Source organism: Thrips palmi, unplaced genomic scaffold (genome assembly GCF_012932325.1).
Source record: "Thrips palmi isolate BJ-2018 unplaced genomic scaffold, TpBJ-2018v1 HiC_scaffold_15, whole genome shotgun sequence".
Taxonomy (NCBI): Eukaryota; Metazoa; Arthropoda; class Insecta; order Thysanoptera; family Thripidae; genus Thrips; species Thrips palmi.
In genome coordinates this window covers 13662614-13682771 of record NW_023144624.1, presented here as the reverse complement: position 1 = coordinate 13682771, position 20158 = coordinate 13662614, and the positions used below count along the sequence as shown (strand labels likewise).

The 20158-nt window shown below is 57.1% G+C and overlaps 2 protein-coding genes across 2 annotated transcripts in view; both read left to right on the top strand.

Annotated features, from left to right (window-relative positions):
* The first annotated feature begins 30 nt into the window (after positions 1 to 30).
* LOC117641347 lies at positions 31 to 1679 on the top strand. Its single transcript, XM_034378587.1, has 2 exons — positions 31 to 213; positions 362 to 1679. The coding sequence occupies exon 2, from the start codon at positions 383 to 385 to the stop codon at positions 1508 to 1510; it is 1128 nt and encodes a 375-aa protein (XP_034234478.1). The 5' UTR covers positions 31 to 213; positions 362 to 382; the 3' UTR covers positions 1511 to 1679.
* Positions 1680 to 2612: 933 nt separating this feature from the next.
* Positions 2613 to 20158, top strand: part of LOC117641285 (mucin-5AC) — a 31901-nt gene continuing 14355 nt past the window's right edge. Inside the window, exon 1 of the mRNA XM_034378468.1 lies at positions 2613 to 3006. The gene's annotated coding sequence lies outside the window, so the exon portion shown is untranslated. The remainder of the gene's footprint in view (positions 3007 to 20158) is intronic.

Below are 20158 nucleotides of genomic sequence, written 5' to 3'. Positions count from 1 at the left end.
TCAATACCGTTGGTGGGTGGAGTGGGGGTATCTGCGAATAAGGTATTTGTGTATTCCCACTGCCAGTGCAAATTCAAAACAATGGAAGAAGGTTATTTTATTTACCATTTTTGAAGTTGTTAGTTGTTGTTTTGAATGCAGGCCTTCATGTTTAGATGTCATTACTGTCGACAGTACTGAACTTCTAAGTTCTTACAAAGCGCGTATGTGAGTGTAAGTACTATCATAGCTTTCATTCATACCTGAAATGTAAATGATATGCCTGGTACATTGTGGTTTGATTTAATGTTTTCAAAAAGTCAAGCCTTGGATCATACTGCTGTTTCATTCCCCTCGTCTGATCCGATTTATTTCTCAACAGGTGTCAAAGCAGGACACAGCAATGCCTAGGAAATGCTGCATATGCAACACTTCAAAAGGTGTCAAATACAATGAGGTTCCAAGTAATCCTACTCTGAGGGCCAAATGGCTTTCCGTTATCCCAAACAAGGATAATCTGGGAGAAAATCCGGTAGTTTGTAACCTTCACTTTCAAGAGTCGGACTATGACACAAATTCCAAGTACCGACGACTGAAGCGAGGTGTTGTTCCAATGGTAATACCACACGAAGAATTGGATCATGAACCTTATGAAGAAGAAGGACAAAAGGAAAGGTACCTTCATTTTTTTGGAACTCAGGTTAAAGAGAAGAATGCTGAGTTGTTAGAGGTCAAGACACAGCTTCGAAAAGTAGAAGGTCATTTGAAGCATGTAACAAAACATAATGGAGGTATAGATGCACAGCTTGAAGCTTTAACTAAACTGCTTCAACAATCTAAAGAAGAAAGTAAGAAGAAAACCTTAGACTTACAGAACTTAGAGACTGAAATTAAAATATTGAAAGCTATGTGTCATCGACAAGAAATGTCTCTCAAAAGTAAGGATAAGCTAATCCAAGAGCTAAAGGAGAAGCAAAAGGAGCTACAACGCAGTGTCAGGGAATCAAAGAAATCAAAGTCGCTGGAAGACATTGAGCTGAAGAAGGGAAAGTCGAGTTTAGCAAAAGATAGAAATTTACAAATGGCTAGAATAAAATTAAATAATGCAAAGGCTAGAAGTATGTATATGGAAAAGATACGTAGGCTCCAGAAGCAATTAGACATCTTGAAAGCAGAGAGAAAAGACTTAGATGAAAATGTTTACTACCAAAATTTAGAAAATTTGATTATTAATATGGACACTGACAGAAGAGCAGCATTTGTCCTAGATCAGGTTAAACTCTACAATAAGAAAGTTCCTCGGTATTCTGATTTGACCCTCCAAGAATGTATAATATGGGAGGACACTGACCCCAGTGGATATGAATATGTACGAAGCAGTGATCTTCTCACACTCCCGGCTCAATGGACCATGAAAAGACATTTAGGTCCTATGGATTACGATGAAGTAGCAACTAGTAAAACAGATACTTTAAGTGCCAACTTTGAGGTGACCACAATGTCGGATGCTCCTGACTTACTTCAGTGTTAATAATATGTATGTAGTTCAAATTTTGAGAAGATTGCAAAGTGCTTCCTGAAATCGGTCTTGACCCAGAGTCGAAAAGTGTCTTGAAAGTTTAAAAAAATGTAAGAGATCTGTCTGTAAACAAATAATTTGTGAAAAAATGTGATACAAATAAATGTTTAGTACCTAGTTACTTTAGTCTTGAATGCTTTATATCCTTTGTGTGTCTTAAACCTGTGGATTCGGAACCACAGCTGAAATCAGCCCTGTTTTGCTGAAATTACGGACGGTCACAGGGAGCTTTCCGTGTGTCCGCCCGCGAGGTAGGCAACCGTTCGAGCACGGCAGCAAAACAAGTTGCCTACCCCGCGTGACTTTCTGTTCCCAGATCACCTGGGTTGTAGGGAAGCACGGCGGGAATTGCAGGTGTAATTGCATTTCATCTGAGATTTTTTTCCTCCAGTTCCTTTTTTCCCCTTTATTTCGAAATGAATCTTGCTTCCGAAGCGCACACCACCTCCCATGACGCGGGCTGGCATCACGACGTTTCTCTTCCCTGGATACCATTTCCTTCCGAGGACTGATGCCACACCGAGGGCTGCGTTCGAAGGTCCACCGCTGTCCTGCTTCCGCCAGTCCAGAAGGCGGCAACGCGGCTCCGGGAAAACGGGTACCACCATTTCGAACGCCCCCGTCTGGAAGAGTGAGGCGGCAGCTGCGGCCGCGGAGCCGCTGGGGCTGCTGGACAAGGCGGCGTAGTGCAGGCCGCCGCCGCTGGAGGGCGCCAGTCTCGGCGCCAGCCGCCAGCCTCTCTCCCGGTCCGGTGCCCGGCTCGGTGCAGCTTTCCCAAGTCCAAGTGGCGGCTCGGGCTGCCGCAGCCCGCACCGGCCGGCGGCGGCCGAGCCGAGCCGAAAGGGGAAGCAGGCGGGGGGGGCGGGGACGAGGGGGACGCGGAGGAGGGGCGGTGGCGGTACAGCGGCACGGCGGGGCGGGCCGTGTCGGCGGGCAGGTAGAGAAGGTAGAAGGGAGACGGCCAAGGGGCCGAGCTCCGCGGCGGGGCAAGGCGGCAGGGCCGGCAGGGCAGGTCCCGGTGCGGCGGTGCGGCTCTGGCCTCTCGGCGGCGTGGCGCGGCGTAGCGCCATTCCAATGCACTGCAGCCATCCCGGCCGGAGCGGCCGCCCGCCGTGCCAGCGCCTACCAGCGCGGTCCTTCCTTTCTTTCCTTGACTTGAGTCTTCAGTTGCCGCCTCTCGCTCGCGGGCCACGGACGCGGCACGCGGCGTGGAGCCGCGCGTTCTTGTTGTCCTCCTCGGGGAGCGCTCGCGTCGCGTCGCACCATCAGCGGTGACAGCCAGCCGGCCGACGGCCAAGTGACACTGCACTGCGAACCGTGCGTGTCCCGACCGGACAAGTTTTCGCGGGTGAAAGTGACAGTGGCCAACACCGTGGTGCGTTCCCGGATAAAGGATTAGAGTGGATTACCTCCCCGTCAAGCTCGGGCATGCCGACGCAGCGTTGAAGGTGAGTTTGGGGCTCGGTCCAGACATTACCCTCCAGCGGCGGCGAGAGTTTCTTGCTGTTCGGACGGAGCCATGCAGGCCGAGGGCGTTGTTGTTGTTGGTGGTGGTGAAGCTGTACCCAATTGACAACCCGCATAGGGCCCGCATGACGCCACGAATAATCCAACGCCTCAGTCCCTCTCTCTCCCCAGAACGATTCCGGCGAGCCGCTTCATCGCTCGGTCTCTGTCGCACTCATTAGCCGTTTCGCCGAGACGTGAGAGCAGACGGAGCGACGAAACGACTCTTAGGGATCGGCTGGAGCGCACATTTCCTCGAGGACCTCGAGCCTTGCCTTCTTGTCGTCCAGCTGACTTCAACTCCGCTCGTCGGCGTACCTGCAGGTGCGGCCTGGAAAGAAGAGGGGGGGGGGCGTTGTCTGGCCGTCCGAAAAGGGGGAGGGGTGGAAAATGGACACACATGAATGGATGAAGAAGTTGGAGGGGATGGAAGGGCCACGGAACCACAGACGCGTTGTTATCGCTGGTCTGTCCCTACATCACCGCATTCATCACACCTAGGTTTGAAGGGAAATGGTGTAGGGGGCGTAAGCAAGAGAGAGGGGGGAGGGGGGCGATTGACGTCTACTGCTACTACACAGGACACAGAGGTTTCCGATGCCTTGCTGAAAAAAGGGCTGGCGGTCGCGTGCCGCTAATTTTTGCCGTGCACCGCGTGCATAGGGCGTGTGTGGGAAACGGCGAGTGAATCAACTACACTCGGCGAAAAAGGAAAGAGAAGCCGAGAGTAAAAATAAAAGTGTGGACGACGACGAACATTCTCGCGGATCCTGTTTCTGGTCGAGCTGCGCTATGCAGGCACGGCAGCCCCGCCGCGGGCCGGCGTCGAACCCACGTCGAACCCACGTCGCGCCTCGCGTCGTCGGCCGCGCGCCAACGCCCGGTCCGCGAGGTGTGGAAGCGACGGGGTGCATGGCCATGCACGGCACGGCCACCATGCCGACATTGCGACGGTCAAATTGCCATGGGTTACTGCGCGGCGTGGGTGACGTAAATATGTGGATTTGTGTGACGGCGACGACGACGGAATTTCTACTTTTGGTGTGCACACAGACAGGCAGGCGGACAGAGCATACAGGGCGCGGAAGTGCCACTCCCCGTCTCGACCGGCCGTCGGCCCGGGCGGCCCGGGTAAACAGTGCAGCCCCGCCCAGCCAGGCGGCCAGCCAGGCGGCAGTCAGGTGGGCCGTACCCACGCACCTGTGCCGCGCGGTCAGGCAGCCTGGCAGAGCTGGCAGGCCGCGCGGACGGTGCTGCGCGCCGCCGCCGCCACCGCCGCGGACCCTGGCAGAAAATGAGGGCCTGGCCGACGACGGTCAGTACCCCGCGAGCCAGTGACTTTAATGCAGGTCTTATGTGGTGCACTTCGCGCGCGGGGTATGGTTACAGGCCGTTTCTTCCCCATGGACGCCGCGACGCCGCAACGTACACCTTGAGCGTGCACCGAGTGAGAAAACGGTGGCCGGCCGGCCGGGAATCGAACCCGAGGGTGGTCCGGGCCGCCGTTTGGCACGGGGAAGTGCGCTGGAAGTGCAGCCAGTCTCTCATATTTCCCCGGCCAATCACTCTGCTCTGCCCGGCGCCGCCGCCTTTTTCGCGAAACGATGGAAGCAGACAAAGACTTTTGTTCCTCATTGTCCCGATGTGGTCGAACACGGGCGCAATGTGGCACAATAGGAACAGAACGGGCGCGCTGCTGGGAGAACACCGATGGGGTAATTACTGTTGCAATTACAGGTCCGTACACTGCAACGAAGCATCGAATGGCCATGCTTCTTCCTCCTGGAGCAGGGCGAGCAGGGCGTGGTGGTGGCGTGGTACTCCACGGCGTGGCCTTGGTGCGCTGGGCGTGGCGTGCTGGAGCGGCGCTGCACCGATAGGTCCTGGAGCCCCTGGAGGCCCTGGAGCTGGAGAAGGAGAGGTGAGGCCAGCGAGCGGCGGCGTGCCGGTGTCCGCAGTCCGCGCCGTGGCAGAGGGGAAGGGGAGGGCGGCAACAGGTGGCATGCGACCTGGGGGAAAAGGGGGGGGGGTGCAGGTTGAGTTCCAATGGCTTCGCATGACGATATTGAATCCCCCGAATGGGTGCCGCGCTGGCGGTGTGGCGGTGCTGATCCCAAGGCTGCCGGATGTCCTCGCCGATAACGAAGTCGCAATTGAGCACGGCGCTGCCAGGCTGCGCGGCCACTCGCCCAATTGGAACCGCTACAATTGCCAATACCGCAGCGCGAGCACCGCGAGGACCGCGAGCGGCCAACTGGCGGCAGCCTCTGCAGGTGGCGGCGCCGCCGCGCCCCGCCCCGCCCCGCCCCGCCATGTAGGGTGAACGCCGGTCCACTAAACGAATCGAGGACTTTGCCCAAATGTTGGCGTCGGCAGTGGGCCGGCTTCGGCCTCGGCCTGCGACCCCGTCGTCAGCGACCCCTTTACACACACACACACACACGCTCACACGCGCGGGGTGCTTTTCGGGGGTGTGGGAGGGTGGCGGTGGCCGTTGTCCCACATTGCACCGGATGGGCCGAGGCAGGGCGGCCAGGGCGTCGTCGCGCTGAGTCAGCCTCTCGACGAGGAAGCCGCACTTTGATGTGTGCAGTTTTTGCCCCCGCCCTTGCCCCCGCACCCCTCTACGACTTCTGTGGACTAGCTTCAAGTGTCCAAGTCGGCGAACGCTGACCAAAGCATGCTTCGCATGTTTGTGTCTCTGTGGCCGCCTAGAACGGTTTGACCAAGCTGTTTGTTTTTATAGTTCTCTTTTCCAGTCGTGGATCTCGCTTGAACGAAACAGTTGTAAATAAAAAGGAATAAAAATTTGATCGTATCTCCCCGAGGTCAATGATTGTTTCGCTAGATTTTTTTGCCGTCCCTTTCTTGTCCTTTGAGTACCGACACGGCCAAGAGTATCGATAAAATCTGCGCGGCTTCGTGGGCCTGGCTTTTACGGTGGCGTTGGAACCTGTTTATAAAGTGCACCTTTAAAAAAATCTGGAACGGGACCTATTATTCTGGAGGCTGGAGAGGCTCGGCTGGAGCCGCGACAGTTAGGCCGCAATCTGGATGGATCCCCGTGGATCGCTGTGCGGAGCCGCGGAGCCTGGCGAAGCTAGGCGGAGCGTGCCGCTTCCCGTTACCAATGTGTTGCCTTTTCGGCGGTGTGGTGCTAGTACACTGTAGTGCCCATGGCGGTGCCATGGCGGTGCCTGCCTAGGCTACAACGAGCGGCCCGCCGAGTCCTGGCCTACATCGCTGCAGATCGCACTGCCAGACTGCCAGTGCCTGGCTCGCGGGATGGATGGGATGGAAGGCTCAGTGACCCCACCTCGCCCCGCCCCGCCCCGCCCCGCGACGTCGCGATGAGTCTGGCCGCGGCTCGCGCTTTGGCTCGAAGCGGCCGATAATTAGCGGTAACGGTAAGGCGCTGTCGGCCTGTAGGGCCTCGCCACGCCATCGCCACGGCATCGCCACGGCCGCGGTCCTCGGCGGCCCCTTTTGGCGCTGCCGTCACGTCGCCGTCCGTCATGACGGCCGTCATCATCGACCTCTCCCTTTCGTCCTCCGAACGGGGAGGTGGCGGCGGGGAGAAAGTGCGCGCACACATGCCAACACACACAGACACACACACACACACACACGCGCGCACACACAGACACACACACACACACATACGCATTCGCGGGCTGGCTGCCCCTCGCCCTCGCCGCAGCGCGGCGGTGGCGGCGGAGTGGTGGACATCGACTGGAGGGGTTTGAAGGTCTCGGACTTTGCCTGCCACGACAGTGGGAATGACCGCCACCGCCGCTAGACGGCGCTAGACGCCGCTAGACGGCGCCGGGACGGCTTGGGAGCTCGCCGCACTTTCTCTGGAGCTCCGGCCGGAGCGGCGCGCCTCGTGGTGTCACTCACTCCCCATTCCCCGCGACAAAGTTCGCCAAAGTGATTGTATTCCGCCTTCCGTGGGACCGCGTTGCCGCCGTCGCCCCGTCCAGTCCGGCGCGGCGGGTTCGAATCCCAGCCGCGGCGCGTTCATTTTGGTCGCGGTTTTCGGCTCGGAGTGTACCGGTGTGGCGGTGCTCGCCCTCCGTGAGAAAATGAGCCGCGCGGAGGCGCCGCCGCACACTCGGCCCGTCTTGCATTATTTCTCAAATTCGTTGTACGAGGTTTTTGTTTCTTGGTTATTTTTGTGGCGGGGCTTCCGAAAGTGTGAGAAAAGGCGCGCGCTATCGCCCGCCGGTCATCTTACACGGAATTCGGGCGATGACTCCGAGCATGAGCATTTAGCGCTGTGAAAGAGGAGACGGCGTGTGCTTGCCGAGTACATACAGCGTGCACTGATGCGTTGGCTCGGTGGGTGGGTAGGTACAGTTGAAACGAAAGTCGCAGGAAACTTTGGGGCGGTGACGACGCCGTTCGACTCGTCCTCGACGCCGCCGTCCTCCACCACGCCGCCGTCCTCCACCACACCGTTGACGACGCCGACGAGGACGTCGTCGCTTGCCGCTCTGGCGGCGTCGCCGCGTCGAGCGCGGGGACCGCCATGTCCAAATATACCCCTTTTCCCTTTTCTCTGATGTATGCCCTCGCCCTCGGCCTCGGGCTCCGATGGTGGAGCGGCATGTACAAGTACACTGCAAGAAACCAGCTGGTTTCTTACCCGCGCAAAATGGGTTTCGGCCCTTTCGAAATTTGCATTTTCTTCCTACTTGTCTTGTACGTACTTTTGGGGTCGGATCCACTTGAGCAGCCTGTCGGCAGCGCTTCTACTCCGTCTACTTACGCCAGTGTTGTGGTCGCGGAGGGCAGGCCGAGGGTCCTACCGGCCGCACACCACAACGTTGCGGGCCGCGCTGTTGCACAACCAACCGAATCCTTGACTTACCAGTGTCTGGCACAAAAACATCGAGGGGAAAAGAACAAGGGTTTGTTAGATGAGAGAACCCGTACAGTTATGATGAGTTCATGAAGGAGTCAAAAGGACGATGAAGTGGCTTAGCTATATGTTTCAAGTGTTTTGTTCAGAATACGTAATATCCATAGTTTCGCCTAAATTCTGTGATGGATTTGCACCCTTACGTATAACTGCGGTGGTGATCGAACCCGCGGTCCTTGGAGTAGAAGTCACCCGCGCTATTCTCTGCGCTGCAGTGACAGTGGAGGGGGCCGCCGCCTACCTGACGTTGCCGGCCGGCGCACCGCGCTGAAAGGTCGGAAACCCCTCCCCCTCCACCGTAGAATGTACCTAGAAAAAAGCGTCATTTCTAGCGGGGATCGAACCCGCGACCTTTAGATTACAAGGCTAACGCGCTTTCCTCTTCGCTACGGGGACAGATAAGGACGCGCGCGGGGCGAGGTGTGTTGGGCCAGCCCCTTCCCCTCAGTACAACATTACACGAGACCCTGCGAGGCAAATTCTCGATAATTACTAAAGTTAGAAACCTGCATTGCCATGCTGTACATGAACGCCATCCTAATGCATTGCCGCATGTGAGTCACTTCCAACTGGTCCACGTTCCTGTCCACTTGACTTTCCTCGTCGTGCAGTGCGACAGGTTGTGTCAGCGGCGCCCGCCTCAGTGCCTAAGTAACGTATCTAGCCTCGATAACCTCACCTTATCAAAGCCCATCATCCACCCCTCCGATGTGGTATGCACTGTCGGTATCCCTTTGCGAGTCTCATTCGCCGCAAATTCCGCCATCACACTGTGATTGCTCGTTGCAAGAGCGAGAACGGCACACGAACTTCGGCGGCGGTCGAAAGAATTAGAAATGACTGAAGCTGAAGGCTCCTCGGCGGCCGTGGTCCTGGTTAGGCTGCGTTGGGCCCTCAAAACGAGATACACTGATCGTCCGTTTGGCAACGGGACGCAGGCGCAGCACATTATCCCATCCACAAACAAAGTAGTGAGCCCCGCGGACCGCTACGCCGTGCCGGCCGTGCTGGCCGTGCCTCCGTTAGCCGTCATTGCGTAATAATTCCGGTGGATGGAGGAGCCGCGCCGCGCCGCGGAGGGACGGACCGCAAGGGGCCGCTCACAATGCGAATCTCGCGCAGCCGCGGAGGCGTCCTGGCAGTGTCCCGGCAGTGTCTTGGCAGTGTCTTGGCAAGACGCGGCAGATTTGAATAATCAGAACGGACGAAACTACGGAGCGTATGGTCGTCGGTACGGTGGCCGGCCGAGTCTTCTGAAGGCGTTGGCCAAGCGGGCTGTCTGCGGCTGAACCAGCGTCTCGTCGCCCTGTCTCCGTCGCACTCGTGGAGCGCACCGCTTCGGCGCGAGAGAGACAGAGCGACGACGCACCGTTGGAATGAGCCCGCTGTCTGGCTTTGTTTCGACAGGCGGACAAGCAGGGCATTCTGACCGCAGCGCCACCGCACCAGGCCAGCCAGCCACCAGGTCGGCGTCGTTCTGTCTGTAATTACACCAATCTGTTCGACGCGAACCTGGCGGCGGCGGTGCCCGCCCCGGCCAGGGCTTTGGCCAGGGCTTGGCCTCGCCCAACGCGCCGCGGGGCTGCCGCGGTTCGGTTATCACCGCGCCTATCATCGTTCTCTCTCGCGCATAAAGCGGGGCGCGGAAGCTGCTCTGCCGAGCGTGCGACGCGCGGAAGGAGCGTGGCGAGCGTGTCAGGCACGGCGGTGCAACGCTCGTTGATATCGCAGCGTGACGGGCACACGTCGGCAAACGTGACGAGACGTGGCGCTCCTTGTGTGACGAGCGTGACAGGCACGGCGGTGCAACGCTCGTTGATATCGCAGCGTGGAAAAGGGCACCCACGTCGTGCAAGGCGGGGAACCCGGAGACGTGGGGCACCTTGAAAATGACGGGGGGCCCGGGGACACCGGCTGCGAGATGTGACGCAGGCTACGAACGTGAGGCCCGAGCGTGACTGCGAGCTTCCCATTCACGCGGCTCGTTATCGACCGGCCATTGATCCCTGGAGCCTCCAGGCCGGAGCACTGGACCTGGTCCAGCCGCCTGGCTGCCTAGAGCAGCAACCGGTCTGGCTGCACTGTACTGTACTACGTACCCATCGGCCGGCCGGTACATGTGCCAATAGCACGAAAAGCCACCCGGCCGTGGGTGCGTTCTGCGCTCGTATCATCGCCGTCGTCGCCAAGTAGTGCGTGAAGGTAGGCAGGGCCGCGGCGCTGCGGGCTGCCTACGGCTCGGCCTACGCGGCGCGCCTCGCCGGTGGCCGCGCTGGACCACACGGGCCGCCGCAGCGCCGCAGAGCCTCCCTGCAGCCCGAACAGGTTCTGGGCGGACCGCTGTGGCTGGAGCGGCGGGCCGAGGGCCTACCAGGGCCGGGCCGCCAGCAGTCACGGAATGCAGCATGGCATGCAGCGCGGCGGCGTGGCAACGCAGACTCGCCGCCGGCTGGCTGGAGTCTGGAGTGGCTCGCCGGCAGCCTGGAAGCACGCTGGAAGCACGCTGGAAGCCCTGAGAGACTCCTGCACGTCCTGGACAGACACGCAGCCCTGCTGTCCGATGGCAGCCAACGCGCTGCAGTCCGGTCACACAGCAACAGGCTGATTCCGAGAGTCGTTTTCGTCGCTCTGCCTCTCGCACCAGCACGGGACGCCCCTTGAGTGCGAGAGAGACAGAGCGACGAAAGCGACTCTGGGAGTCAGTCGGCGGTCCGTCGCGGACGTGACGTGTGACGCCTCCACTGCAAGCCTCATCCCTCGCGGACGCAGAAAAAAGGGCCGTGGAGCCGCGGCCAGTTTGAAAGCCACTCCCGGGCGGGCCTGGCTAAGGCGGCTGGACGTTCGGGACTTGTACGGCAGGAGGGGAGAGGCAGCGCCGGGCAGCGGTCCTGGAGAGATGGCCGGTTCGGCCCGTTATGGAGACAAAAGCTTGTCGCGGCGCGGCGTCCGCCTGGGCTGGGCTGCTGCAGACTTGGCCATGCGTGAGCTCCTTGAACTTGACCCCAGCCTTCGGCCGCGCTGCCTTCCACTGCACTGCAAGCTGCAAGCACTGCACGGGTGTCCCATTGTGTGCCTGCCTCAACACGCTGCGACTTGGCGACCGACCCTTTGGAAATAATGATGATTGTTTTAAGGGGGGACATCACTCCCAAAACAGTGCTTTTGTAAAATCGTCATAAAAACCAAACGGAAAGAGAGAAATTGTTCATATTTTAACAGATAAAGTATCAAACAACACAAAGTCAATCCGCCAGGGCAGTACAGCGCTTTCGTTGAAAACACAATTTTGAGTGTTAGGTAAGACCATTTCGCACTGTTGCAGCGCTGGACGCCAAACGGTTTGACATAGAACAACGAAATTTGGTGACAGCCTTCCTGAGATGTCTGGCTATGGTGGGTACCTCAATCACTTTCAAAAAACCATTTTAAGTTGTATTTGTTACACACCAAAAAAATCTGTTCAATTTTTTTGGTCAAAATTGTTCAATTTTGAACGTTAAAAAAATAATTAAAATTTACCAATGCAAAATATTTTGCTACCCACCATAGCGGCATGTCGTAGGTGCTTCCATGCTAAATCTCCCCGCTGTGGCTCAAAAACTGCGGCCTAGAGGCCTGCAACCGTTTGCAATTTCATGTTCCGAGAAAAACGCGATCAAAGTTGGGGAAACTGGGCTTTTCCCCTATGCATGTTTTCGGCCCACAACCTCCTAAAACTGCAATTTTTTGAATTTTGGAATGCGGTTTTCACCATTCGACGCAGAATAGAATGGTCAATAATATAAACTAATAAAAAAAAGTTGCAATTTTTGACCATTTTGGAGTGATGTCCCCCCTTAAGACTGTCCGTCTGGCTCTAGCTGTGCTGGCTGTGCTAGCTGCGCTGGCTCGGCTCCCTCCTTTCCGCGCTTGGAATGCATTCTGGCCTCTCGGTACAGGTTTACAGGTCGGTACTATCGGCCCCGAGATCTTTATTTGTCTGTGTGCCTCCGAGTGCGTGTATGCGCGTCCGGCCCCCTTCTCCTTCTCTGCATTTTATCCAAATTGGTCCTCGCTCGCTCGTTGCGCGTTTTGCCTTTTTCCAACTCGGGCGTCGATAGTGGCGGTACAAAAGCCCGCCGCGCGGGTCCTGAACAGCAACAAAAACAACAACAACTGGCAGCAGCATCGCGAAAGAGACTTTCGTTCTCGCGGCGAGGAATACTTTCCTCTTTTTCCTCTCTCTCTCCCAGGCCGGCCCGGCGGTGCCCCGCGGCACAATGGCCAGGGCGGCCGCCAGACGTACGTGCACTGCACGTGTGGCACACTGTGGCCGGCCGGACGACTTTATCGGCGTGCCCTCTTCGCTGTCTCTCTCGCACTCGCGGGGCGTGTCGCGTCGGTGCACAGTGGGCCAGAAGACCGGTGAAGGCGGCCAAAACTGTTTACGTGTTTTCAGGTCCAAAGTAGCTAAACAGGACTCGAACCGAACGTGTGACCCCACCAATGGATTGCTCTTCGAACGAGGAATCCATTGATGGGGTCACACGTTCGGTTCGAGTCCTGTTTAGCGACTCTAGAGCTCAAAACGCGTCTAGAGTTTTGGCCGCCTCCACCGGTCTTCTGACCCACTGTGCGGTGCGAGGCAGGCAGAGCGACGTAAAGGACTCTCGGAATCAGTCTGCTGGGGCCAGGCGTGGTTTAAGGGGGAGGGGCGATCATCCCTCTTTTGTGAGTTCCCAAAACGCCTGGCGGTAGGCAACCAGCTTCACATGCCCCTGTAGGTAGGCAAAATATACACAATCGCCCCTCCTACACTGTGCGAAAAAACCACAGCGAATCCCGTTAATTTTTTGCCGGGATTCACTGTAGTTCAGAACACAGGGCTTACTATGTGCCTGGCTACAGTATTTACTGTACCTGGTACAGGATATTCCGTACTCCACCCCCCTGGTACAATAAATCCCGTACAAAGTACAGTAGATCCTGTAAAAAAGTACAGTAAATCCTGTACTCTGAACTACAGTGACAGCTGTACTAATCACAACAGGATTTACTCTGGTTTTTTCCCACAGTGCTGTCGGTGGCTCCTCACAGTAAAAAAAGATTCGCCGATTCGGTGACGTCTGGGCGCCAAAACGAGAATATTACAAGAACAGCGACACCCTCAAACTGTTCTGGCGGCCCTCTGTTCGTTTCGGCGACGCTCGGTCTAGTTTCGGTGGCGCTCGGTCCGTTCCGGAGCAGCCACCTCACCAGAACGGCACTGCAGTCACCCTCCCGCCAGCGACTTTTAATCGTCGTATTAATGTGAAATAGGACACAAAACAAGTCAGGGGCTGTCAGTTATCATTCGCGTGACTCATCAAAGCGTAACGTTGCCGGCGGGCACGCACAAATATGCACAGACAGCTCAAAAACAGTTGTTGTGGTCATCCTAACCTCTCTGGCCGAACACCACCTGGTGACGCAGGTCACCGTTTTGGTGACGGACCGTCGCCGGGTTTGTGGGGGTACCCGTTTCGGTGAGATTGGATATAGAACGACCACCAAAACAGCGAATCTTTTTTTACTGTGCTTGAGCCGCGCCTGGCTGGGGCGGCTCGCAGCTCCCCGGCTTTGCGATCATCACTCAATCTCGCTGTGCAAGTCGAGGCAGAGTGGTCACTGCCGCCAAACTCTGTCCTTAACCTTTTCGCCTCTCGCTGGCCGGTGGCCGGTCCGGCTCCGGTGGTGAGGTGAGATCTCACCGCACACTTCCCGCACACGCCGTTTTCGGCCAAGCCGCCGAGCCCCGCAGCCCCCGCAGCCCCCGCACACGGGCAGCCGCGCAGCCGCGTAAGGAAAGTTGAAATTTGTTACGTGGCGTCCTGAAGTTTTGCACGGACCTTCCCACCGCGGCACGGTATCGTCCCACGCCGAGCCATTTGCATCGCTGCGGCGTTTTTATTTTCAGCGCCTTTTCCCCCTTCTGTCTGTTCTGGTGTCTCCACCTTTTTTTTCGGTTTTACTTTCATCGTCGCCATGTCGAGAGCCAAGCTTATGAGCCTTGGGACGGTCGGCAAGGTCGGGAAAGCGACAGGGGGGGGGGGGGGCTGGCGGCCATGAACCTGGTTTCTCGAGGCGGCCAGCGAAATGCAGCGAAATGCAGCCTCCACTCCAGGATCACGGGGGACACGACGACGACGGCGCCGTGCCGCGGGTCGCCGCGCTGCAGTGCTGCAGGTCGCACGGTGTCGAGGCCGTCCAGGCCGTGCAGGCCGTGCACGTTGCAATGTAGCAGAGCGTTGCAATTATGCCGACCGCGCGGCTGTGTGTGTGTGTGTGTGCGCGCGATGAGGCCGCGGCGCGCGAGGCGACGACTTGGTGGAAAGTGTTTGCCGAGAAAACGGTTCGGCGGGCTGGCAAAAAAGCATCTCCTTGGCTTTGGCACACTGACACGACTGCGACAAGGGGCCAGGTGGCTTGCAAATTAAACGCTTCCTACAATTAAGGAGGGGCGCGGCGTGTTGTACACACTCTCACGCACGCACGCGCACACACACACACACACACACAATGGCGTCACTCCGTCAAAACAATGGCCGCGCCGCACGCGCCCTGCGGTGGCCGTCGGCCTTAGACTGTGAAACGCGTGACGAGTGTGACGTCTGGCGGGGAAGGGGCGTGTCGGCGTGGCCGACGGGCCGCCGCGAAAACGCGCCAGGGCCCTCGGCGCCGCCCGGAGTCGAACCTCTGACATTGGGCCCCGGGTCCTCACCTGTGGCCCTGGAGCGGAGACCCTGGAGGGGCTCCGTGTGCCCGGCCCGGTGTCAGCGTGAACCTATACCCCCTTACCCAGGGTACTATTTCACTAGGAGGAAAGTACCTTGCCTAAGGGGTGGGTAATAATTCACTAGGGATATCATACTCATGTAGGGTGGGGGGTAATATTTTCCTAGGGTAACCTTACCCCCTCTAGGGGGGGTAATAATCCACTAGGGGAAAAATACCCTCTCTCTGGAGGGGGTAAAAATTCCCTAGGAAAAAAATACCTATCACAGGGGGGTTATCATACACTTGTAATTTCTTACCCTCTCTCCGGAGAGAGGTACATGCCCACTAGGGTTAAGTTACCCAGGGGATCATAATTTACTAGTGAATTCGTACTTCCCCACCAGAAAAACGAGGGTGAAGATGAAAAAAAATCCACAAGCAATTAGAGAAAGCAAGTCATATACAAAATGAGTGAAAATAAATTCTAAACACAGAAAACAACTTGATTCACGAATTTTAATGTTTTCAGCACCATAGGTCATTTTTTTCTTAATTTTAAACTTTGCGAAATAAACGATGAGTTAGTCAGGTAGGTAGACGAATGCCCAAAACTCGGGAATAGGCGCCCGCTTTGGCTTATCCTTGGATTATGTAAAAATCCAATTTACTTTTTTTTAAATTTGATTTTTCTGAAATTGCGTGTGGAACGTGTCTTTCAACACCTTAATGCTCGTTTTCTGGTGAGGGAGTACAAATGCCCTAGTAAATTATTAACCCCTAGGTAATTTTCCCTAGTGGCCGTGTACCCTCTCAGGAGAGAGGAAAAATTACTAGTGTATGATTACCCCCCTGTGATAGGTACTTTTTCCTAGGGAATTTTTACCCCCTCCAGAGAGAGGGTATTTTTCCACTAGTGGATTATTACACCCCTAGAGGGGGTAAAGTTACCCTAGGAAAATATTACCCCCCACCCTGCATGAGTATGATATCCCTAGGGAATTATTACCCTCCCCTAGGGCAAGGTACTTTCCTCCTAGTGAAATAGTACCCTAGGTAAGGGGGTAAAGATACACGCTTACACCGGTGCACTGGCCACTGGCGCCACGCTATGCGGGCAGTGGTTCCGCCCGCGTCGCCGCCCACCCGTGCACCGGTAACAGTGCAGCAAATAGTATGTGGGGCGTTTTCGCACGGCAGGTGGGTCGGCATCGCGGCGGCGCACTGGAGCACGTCAACGTAATTTGGACCGTTAGTGCGGCCAAGTCAGGCCAAGTAGGAAGTGGCCCGAGGAAGCGCCATTTATGCAGTGTCTGCGCGTCTCGCGGATCGTCTCGCAGTCCATCATCTCGCTCTTCCCCTGTCTCTGTGTGTGTGTGTGTGTGTGTGTGTGTGTGTGTGTGTGTGTGTGTGTGGTGTCTGTCTGTCTGTCTCTCTGTCTGTGTGTGTGTGTGTGTGTGCCGGCGTGCCGGAGGATGCAATGCTCGTGCAGTATTTCACCTTTCCTGAGTGTCTGTGGGCAGGCGGGCGTGGCGGGCGGGGCGTGGCTTAATCTAGACCGGATGTGTCATCAGCGGCGCTCTGACATCGCGCGCGGCCAGGTTTGTGGATCGGATTAATTCGAAAAGACGCGCGCGCGCGCGTGTGCGTGTGTGGTGTGTATGTGAGTGTGTGTGAGTGTGTGCGCGCCCGGGGCCGTTTCTCTGCGTTTCTCCCTTTCTTTCCGCAAAGACCCGGCCGGCCCGGCGGTGGCCCGGCGGACCCGCGGACCGCCACCGAGAAAGCCGAACCATCACCGTCATAAATGCTGTCGGCCGTCCTGCATGGCCCTGTGCGGTGGAGCGGGCCCCAGCGGCCACCCGAAACAAAAACATGAAGACAGGGTAAAAGCTGTTTCGGCCGTACGCGCGGCAATACCGCAAAGTCGTCGTCGTGGACCGGAACGGAGTGGCGGAGGCGGAGGAAGGCCCGCCGCCGTCGACGCGGGAGCGTTTGACGGTCGCCGTCCTTCCCGCAGTGCGACGCGCACCTTGGGGCAGCTCATCGCGGCCTGCGGGCTGATTCCGAGGCGGAGGAGTCTCTCTCGCTCGCATGGGGCGTCTCGCACAGGTGTGAGAGAGACCGACGAGAACCGCCCCTTCGGAATCAGTGCGCAGCGCGTTGTCGCTTGCCTCACTGGCGTCGCGTGCGTGGCCGTGCTGGCCGTGCTGGCCGTACGGGGCTCGTTCCAGTGGACGGTGCGGTCAGTGGCGGTCACTTAGCTGGTGACCCTTATTACTACCGGCGGGCAGTGAAAGCGAAGCAGGCGAAGTGAACGCACCCAGCTGAATGGGTGTGCAGTCTGATGTATCGCCCTGCCCGCGGCCGTCCGTCCACCCGTCGTGCCTGCCCTGCCCTGCCCTGCCCTGCCCTGCCGTGCCCTGCCCTGCCTGCCCTGCCCTGCCCGCCAGACCGGCCGGCCGGGGCCACCACGCGGCCGTCGACGCCGCGCCGGCCGTGGGAACGCCGTGGCGGTAGGCAGACCCGTCGCGCGGCGGAGCAGCGCAGTGTCCTGGTGGCCTACCCTGCCAGGCTGGAGGCTGCCGACCCCAGCCGCTGCACGGTGGGCCAGACGACCGGTGGAGCAGCCAAAATTCTAGACGGGTTTTGAGCTCCAGAGTCCGAACCGAACGTGTGACCCCACCAATGGATAGCTCTCCGAACGAGGAATCCATTGGTGGGGTCACACGTTCGGTTGGTGTCCCATTTAGCGACTCTGGAGCTCAAAACGCGTCTAGAATTTTGGCCGCCTCCACCGGTCTTCTGGCCCACTGTGCGCTGCTGCACTCGCTGCAGCCCCGGCGTGACCCTCGCCGACGACGGGTCGTTTGTCGTTTGTCTGCGGAGCAGCGGTTCCAGTCGTTCCAGTCATCCCCGACGCGCCGATTCCATTTTGTTTTTTCCAGTTGTTTATTCCTTCCTGGCAGGAGGTGCGTCGAGTTGGAAGTTGGGGTCGGCGAGGCGGCGGAGCGGCGAAGCGCGCCGCTTGACGTGTCGGCGCATTCGAAGTCCGCGTTATGGACGTGCACGCCTTGGCGCACGCCGCCAGCCCCGCCAGCCCCGCCAGGCACGAACGGGGCCGCAACGCTCAATACTCAATTCGATTTTATCACCGTTCAAAAAATAAAAAAAGAATAATTCTTTTGCGTACGAAATTGCCGAACTAGTCCGTGCGAAAAGAAAGGACCAGCCTGTCCAGGACAGTCTTCTTCTTTTTCTAAAGAAAACATTCATCAACCAACTTTAATTTATTCTGTCCGTTTTTTTCTTCTTCTCCTTTTTGCGGAAGAGGACATTGGTTGTTCCACACCCCGGGCTGCCTGGGGCCTCCACTTTCCCGCGTCGCGAGGCGCGGCGCGCGGAGGCGCGAGGCACGTCAAGGATGGCACGTCGGGGCTCCGCGACAGGCTGCGCGCCGCCCGCTGATTTCTCTGTGCATCACCTCAACGACTTGGAGTCCTCGGACCGGCGCGCTTCTCGTGGCTTTGATTTGTTTGTTTTTTCACCGCCTCGCGTTTATTTGAAACATTATTATTTTGACGGTTGCCAGTCATTCCGGGCTCGGCTCCTGATTGGTGCAGCCATGCCGGTCCGGCGACCCCCCGCCAATAAAGACCTTCGAATGACACGTGGAGAACCTACCCCAACGCTTTCTCTGCCCCGCGGCGGCGCGTCACACACACACACACACACACACACACACACACACACACCGATGCATACGCGACCTGCCCCTAGTACACACACACACACACACATCGGCATGGGCACATGGTGTTTAGGAAGTTCCAGCAAAATTGTTGCCCAAATTATACTGATCTACTGATCTGGCTACGCGCGCACGCGTTTATATATTTGTGTGTGTGTGTGTGTGTGTGTGTGTGTGTGTGTGTGTGGAAAAGGGGGGGGTGTAGTTGCGCCTGCGTCTACTGCGCGCGCACGCGCGTGTGTGTGTTTGTGTGAGGGAGAGTGAAAGTCCTCCATCTCAGGGAAGCAGTAGTTCCCCTGTTCCCGACCGGCTCAGACCAGCTCCACTCCTGTCAGCGAGACAATATATCAGACGAAATTCACTCATTCAATGTCGTAATCGCGGAAACGACACGCCCCGCCGCCTAGTTCCCCTTGTAGTTCGCCGTGTTTGATATTCGGGGGCATTTTGTCCAGCCTGGAAAGTGAGGGAAGTGAGCCGTTTTTTGACGCTAGTTGACGTGGAGGCCACGTGGAAGCCGTGGAGGGAGGGTCTTGATGCATCTCGCGCGGCTCTGTCGGCCCTATCAGTGGACAGGGATGACCGAGGGTACACTCGACGTAATTCCCTGTCACAAGTGTATTCGCGAATACACGTGACCTATTCCTTGTATTGGGTTTGAATTGGGGGCATTTGTGGGCCTGATACAGTGTAATCACCGTAATACAGCGTATACTGGAGTAGTCTGTACACGATTTCTTGAAGTGTTTACCCCCTCGGGAATGACCGCATGTTATTCGTTGACCTCGAAGTTTTTGAAGAAATCAACCAAATTTTAGTCTCCGACTTGACTTTTTTGACAGTGCTCTGTCGTGCACATCGCTCAGCAGGCCGCGGTGGTGCGCGATGGTGCAGGCATTGCTTCGGGTGGGCGAGCCGCCTGTGTGACAACGGGTGTGACAACCTTGTCACACCCAGACATTGTCCGTTTCCACTGCGCCGCGGCCGCGCGGCGCCTATTAGCGGTGCCGTGGGCTGTGACTGGTCCACTAGTAACGCGACCCAAGTTTCTCTTTGATCGGATCCGATCCCGTCCTACTGGATTGGCAAAATGATATGCTTGGCGGGCGCGGCGCGGGAACGAGTTGTGCCGCTGTCTCGCTGTACTATTACAACCGCGGGGCCCACGCCGCGGCGCGCCGCCACTCCGCGACCATTCTGTGGTGGCGACCAAGCTGGTCAGCCGTCGGAAGTGATCCACTGCCAAAATTAAATTTGTAAATTAAAAAAAGAAACCTGCGAGCGTTGTACTTTTCCACCTTCATTTTTACAGGACAAAACAGTGGTCTGTTCAATTTTTGCCGCATCAAATTCATGTTTGCGATCATGTTTCTTATATATTATCCTCTAATCATCAAACACGTATTTAAAAAACCAATTTTTAAAAAAATGCCATTTTTTACTTTGTACTAAGTACAGTAAACTCCATAAGTACACAGAGATAGTGCGATTACTGTCAGAACGAATGAGCTATTTGGTCGAGTTAGCGAATCACCTGCGCCGACGCGGCGCCGCGGCACCGCCCCAGACGACGCAACGCGACACTAACGGACGCCTTCCTGCGGTTTAGTCTTTCTGCATCAACACCGCCAACAACAACAACAACAACAACAACAACAACATGATTTCCTCTGACATTTCCGGCCGGAGG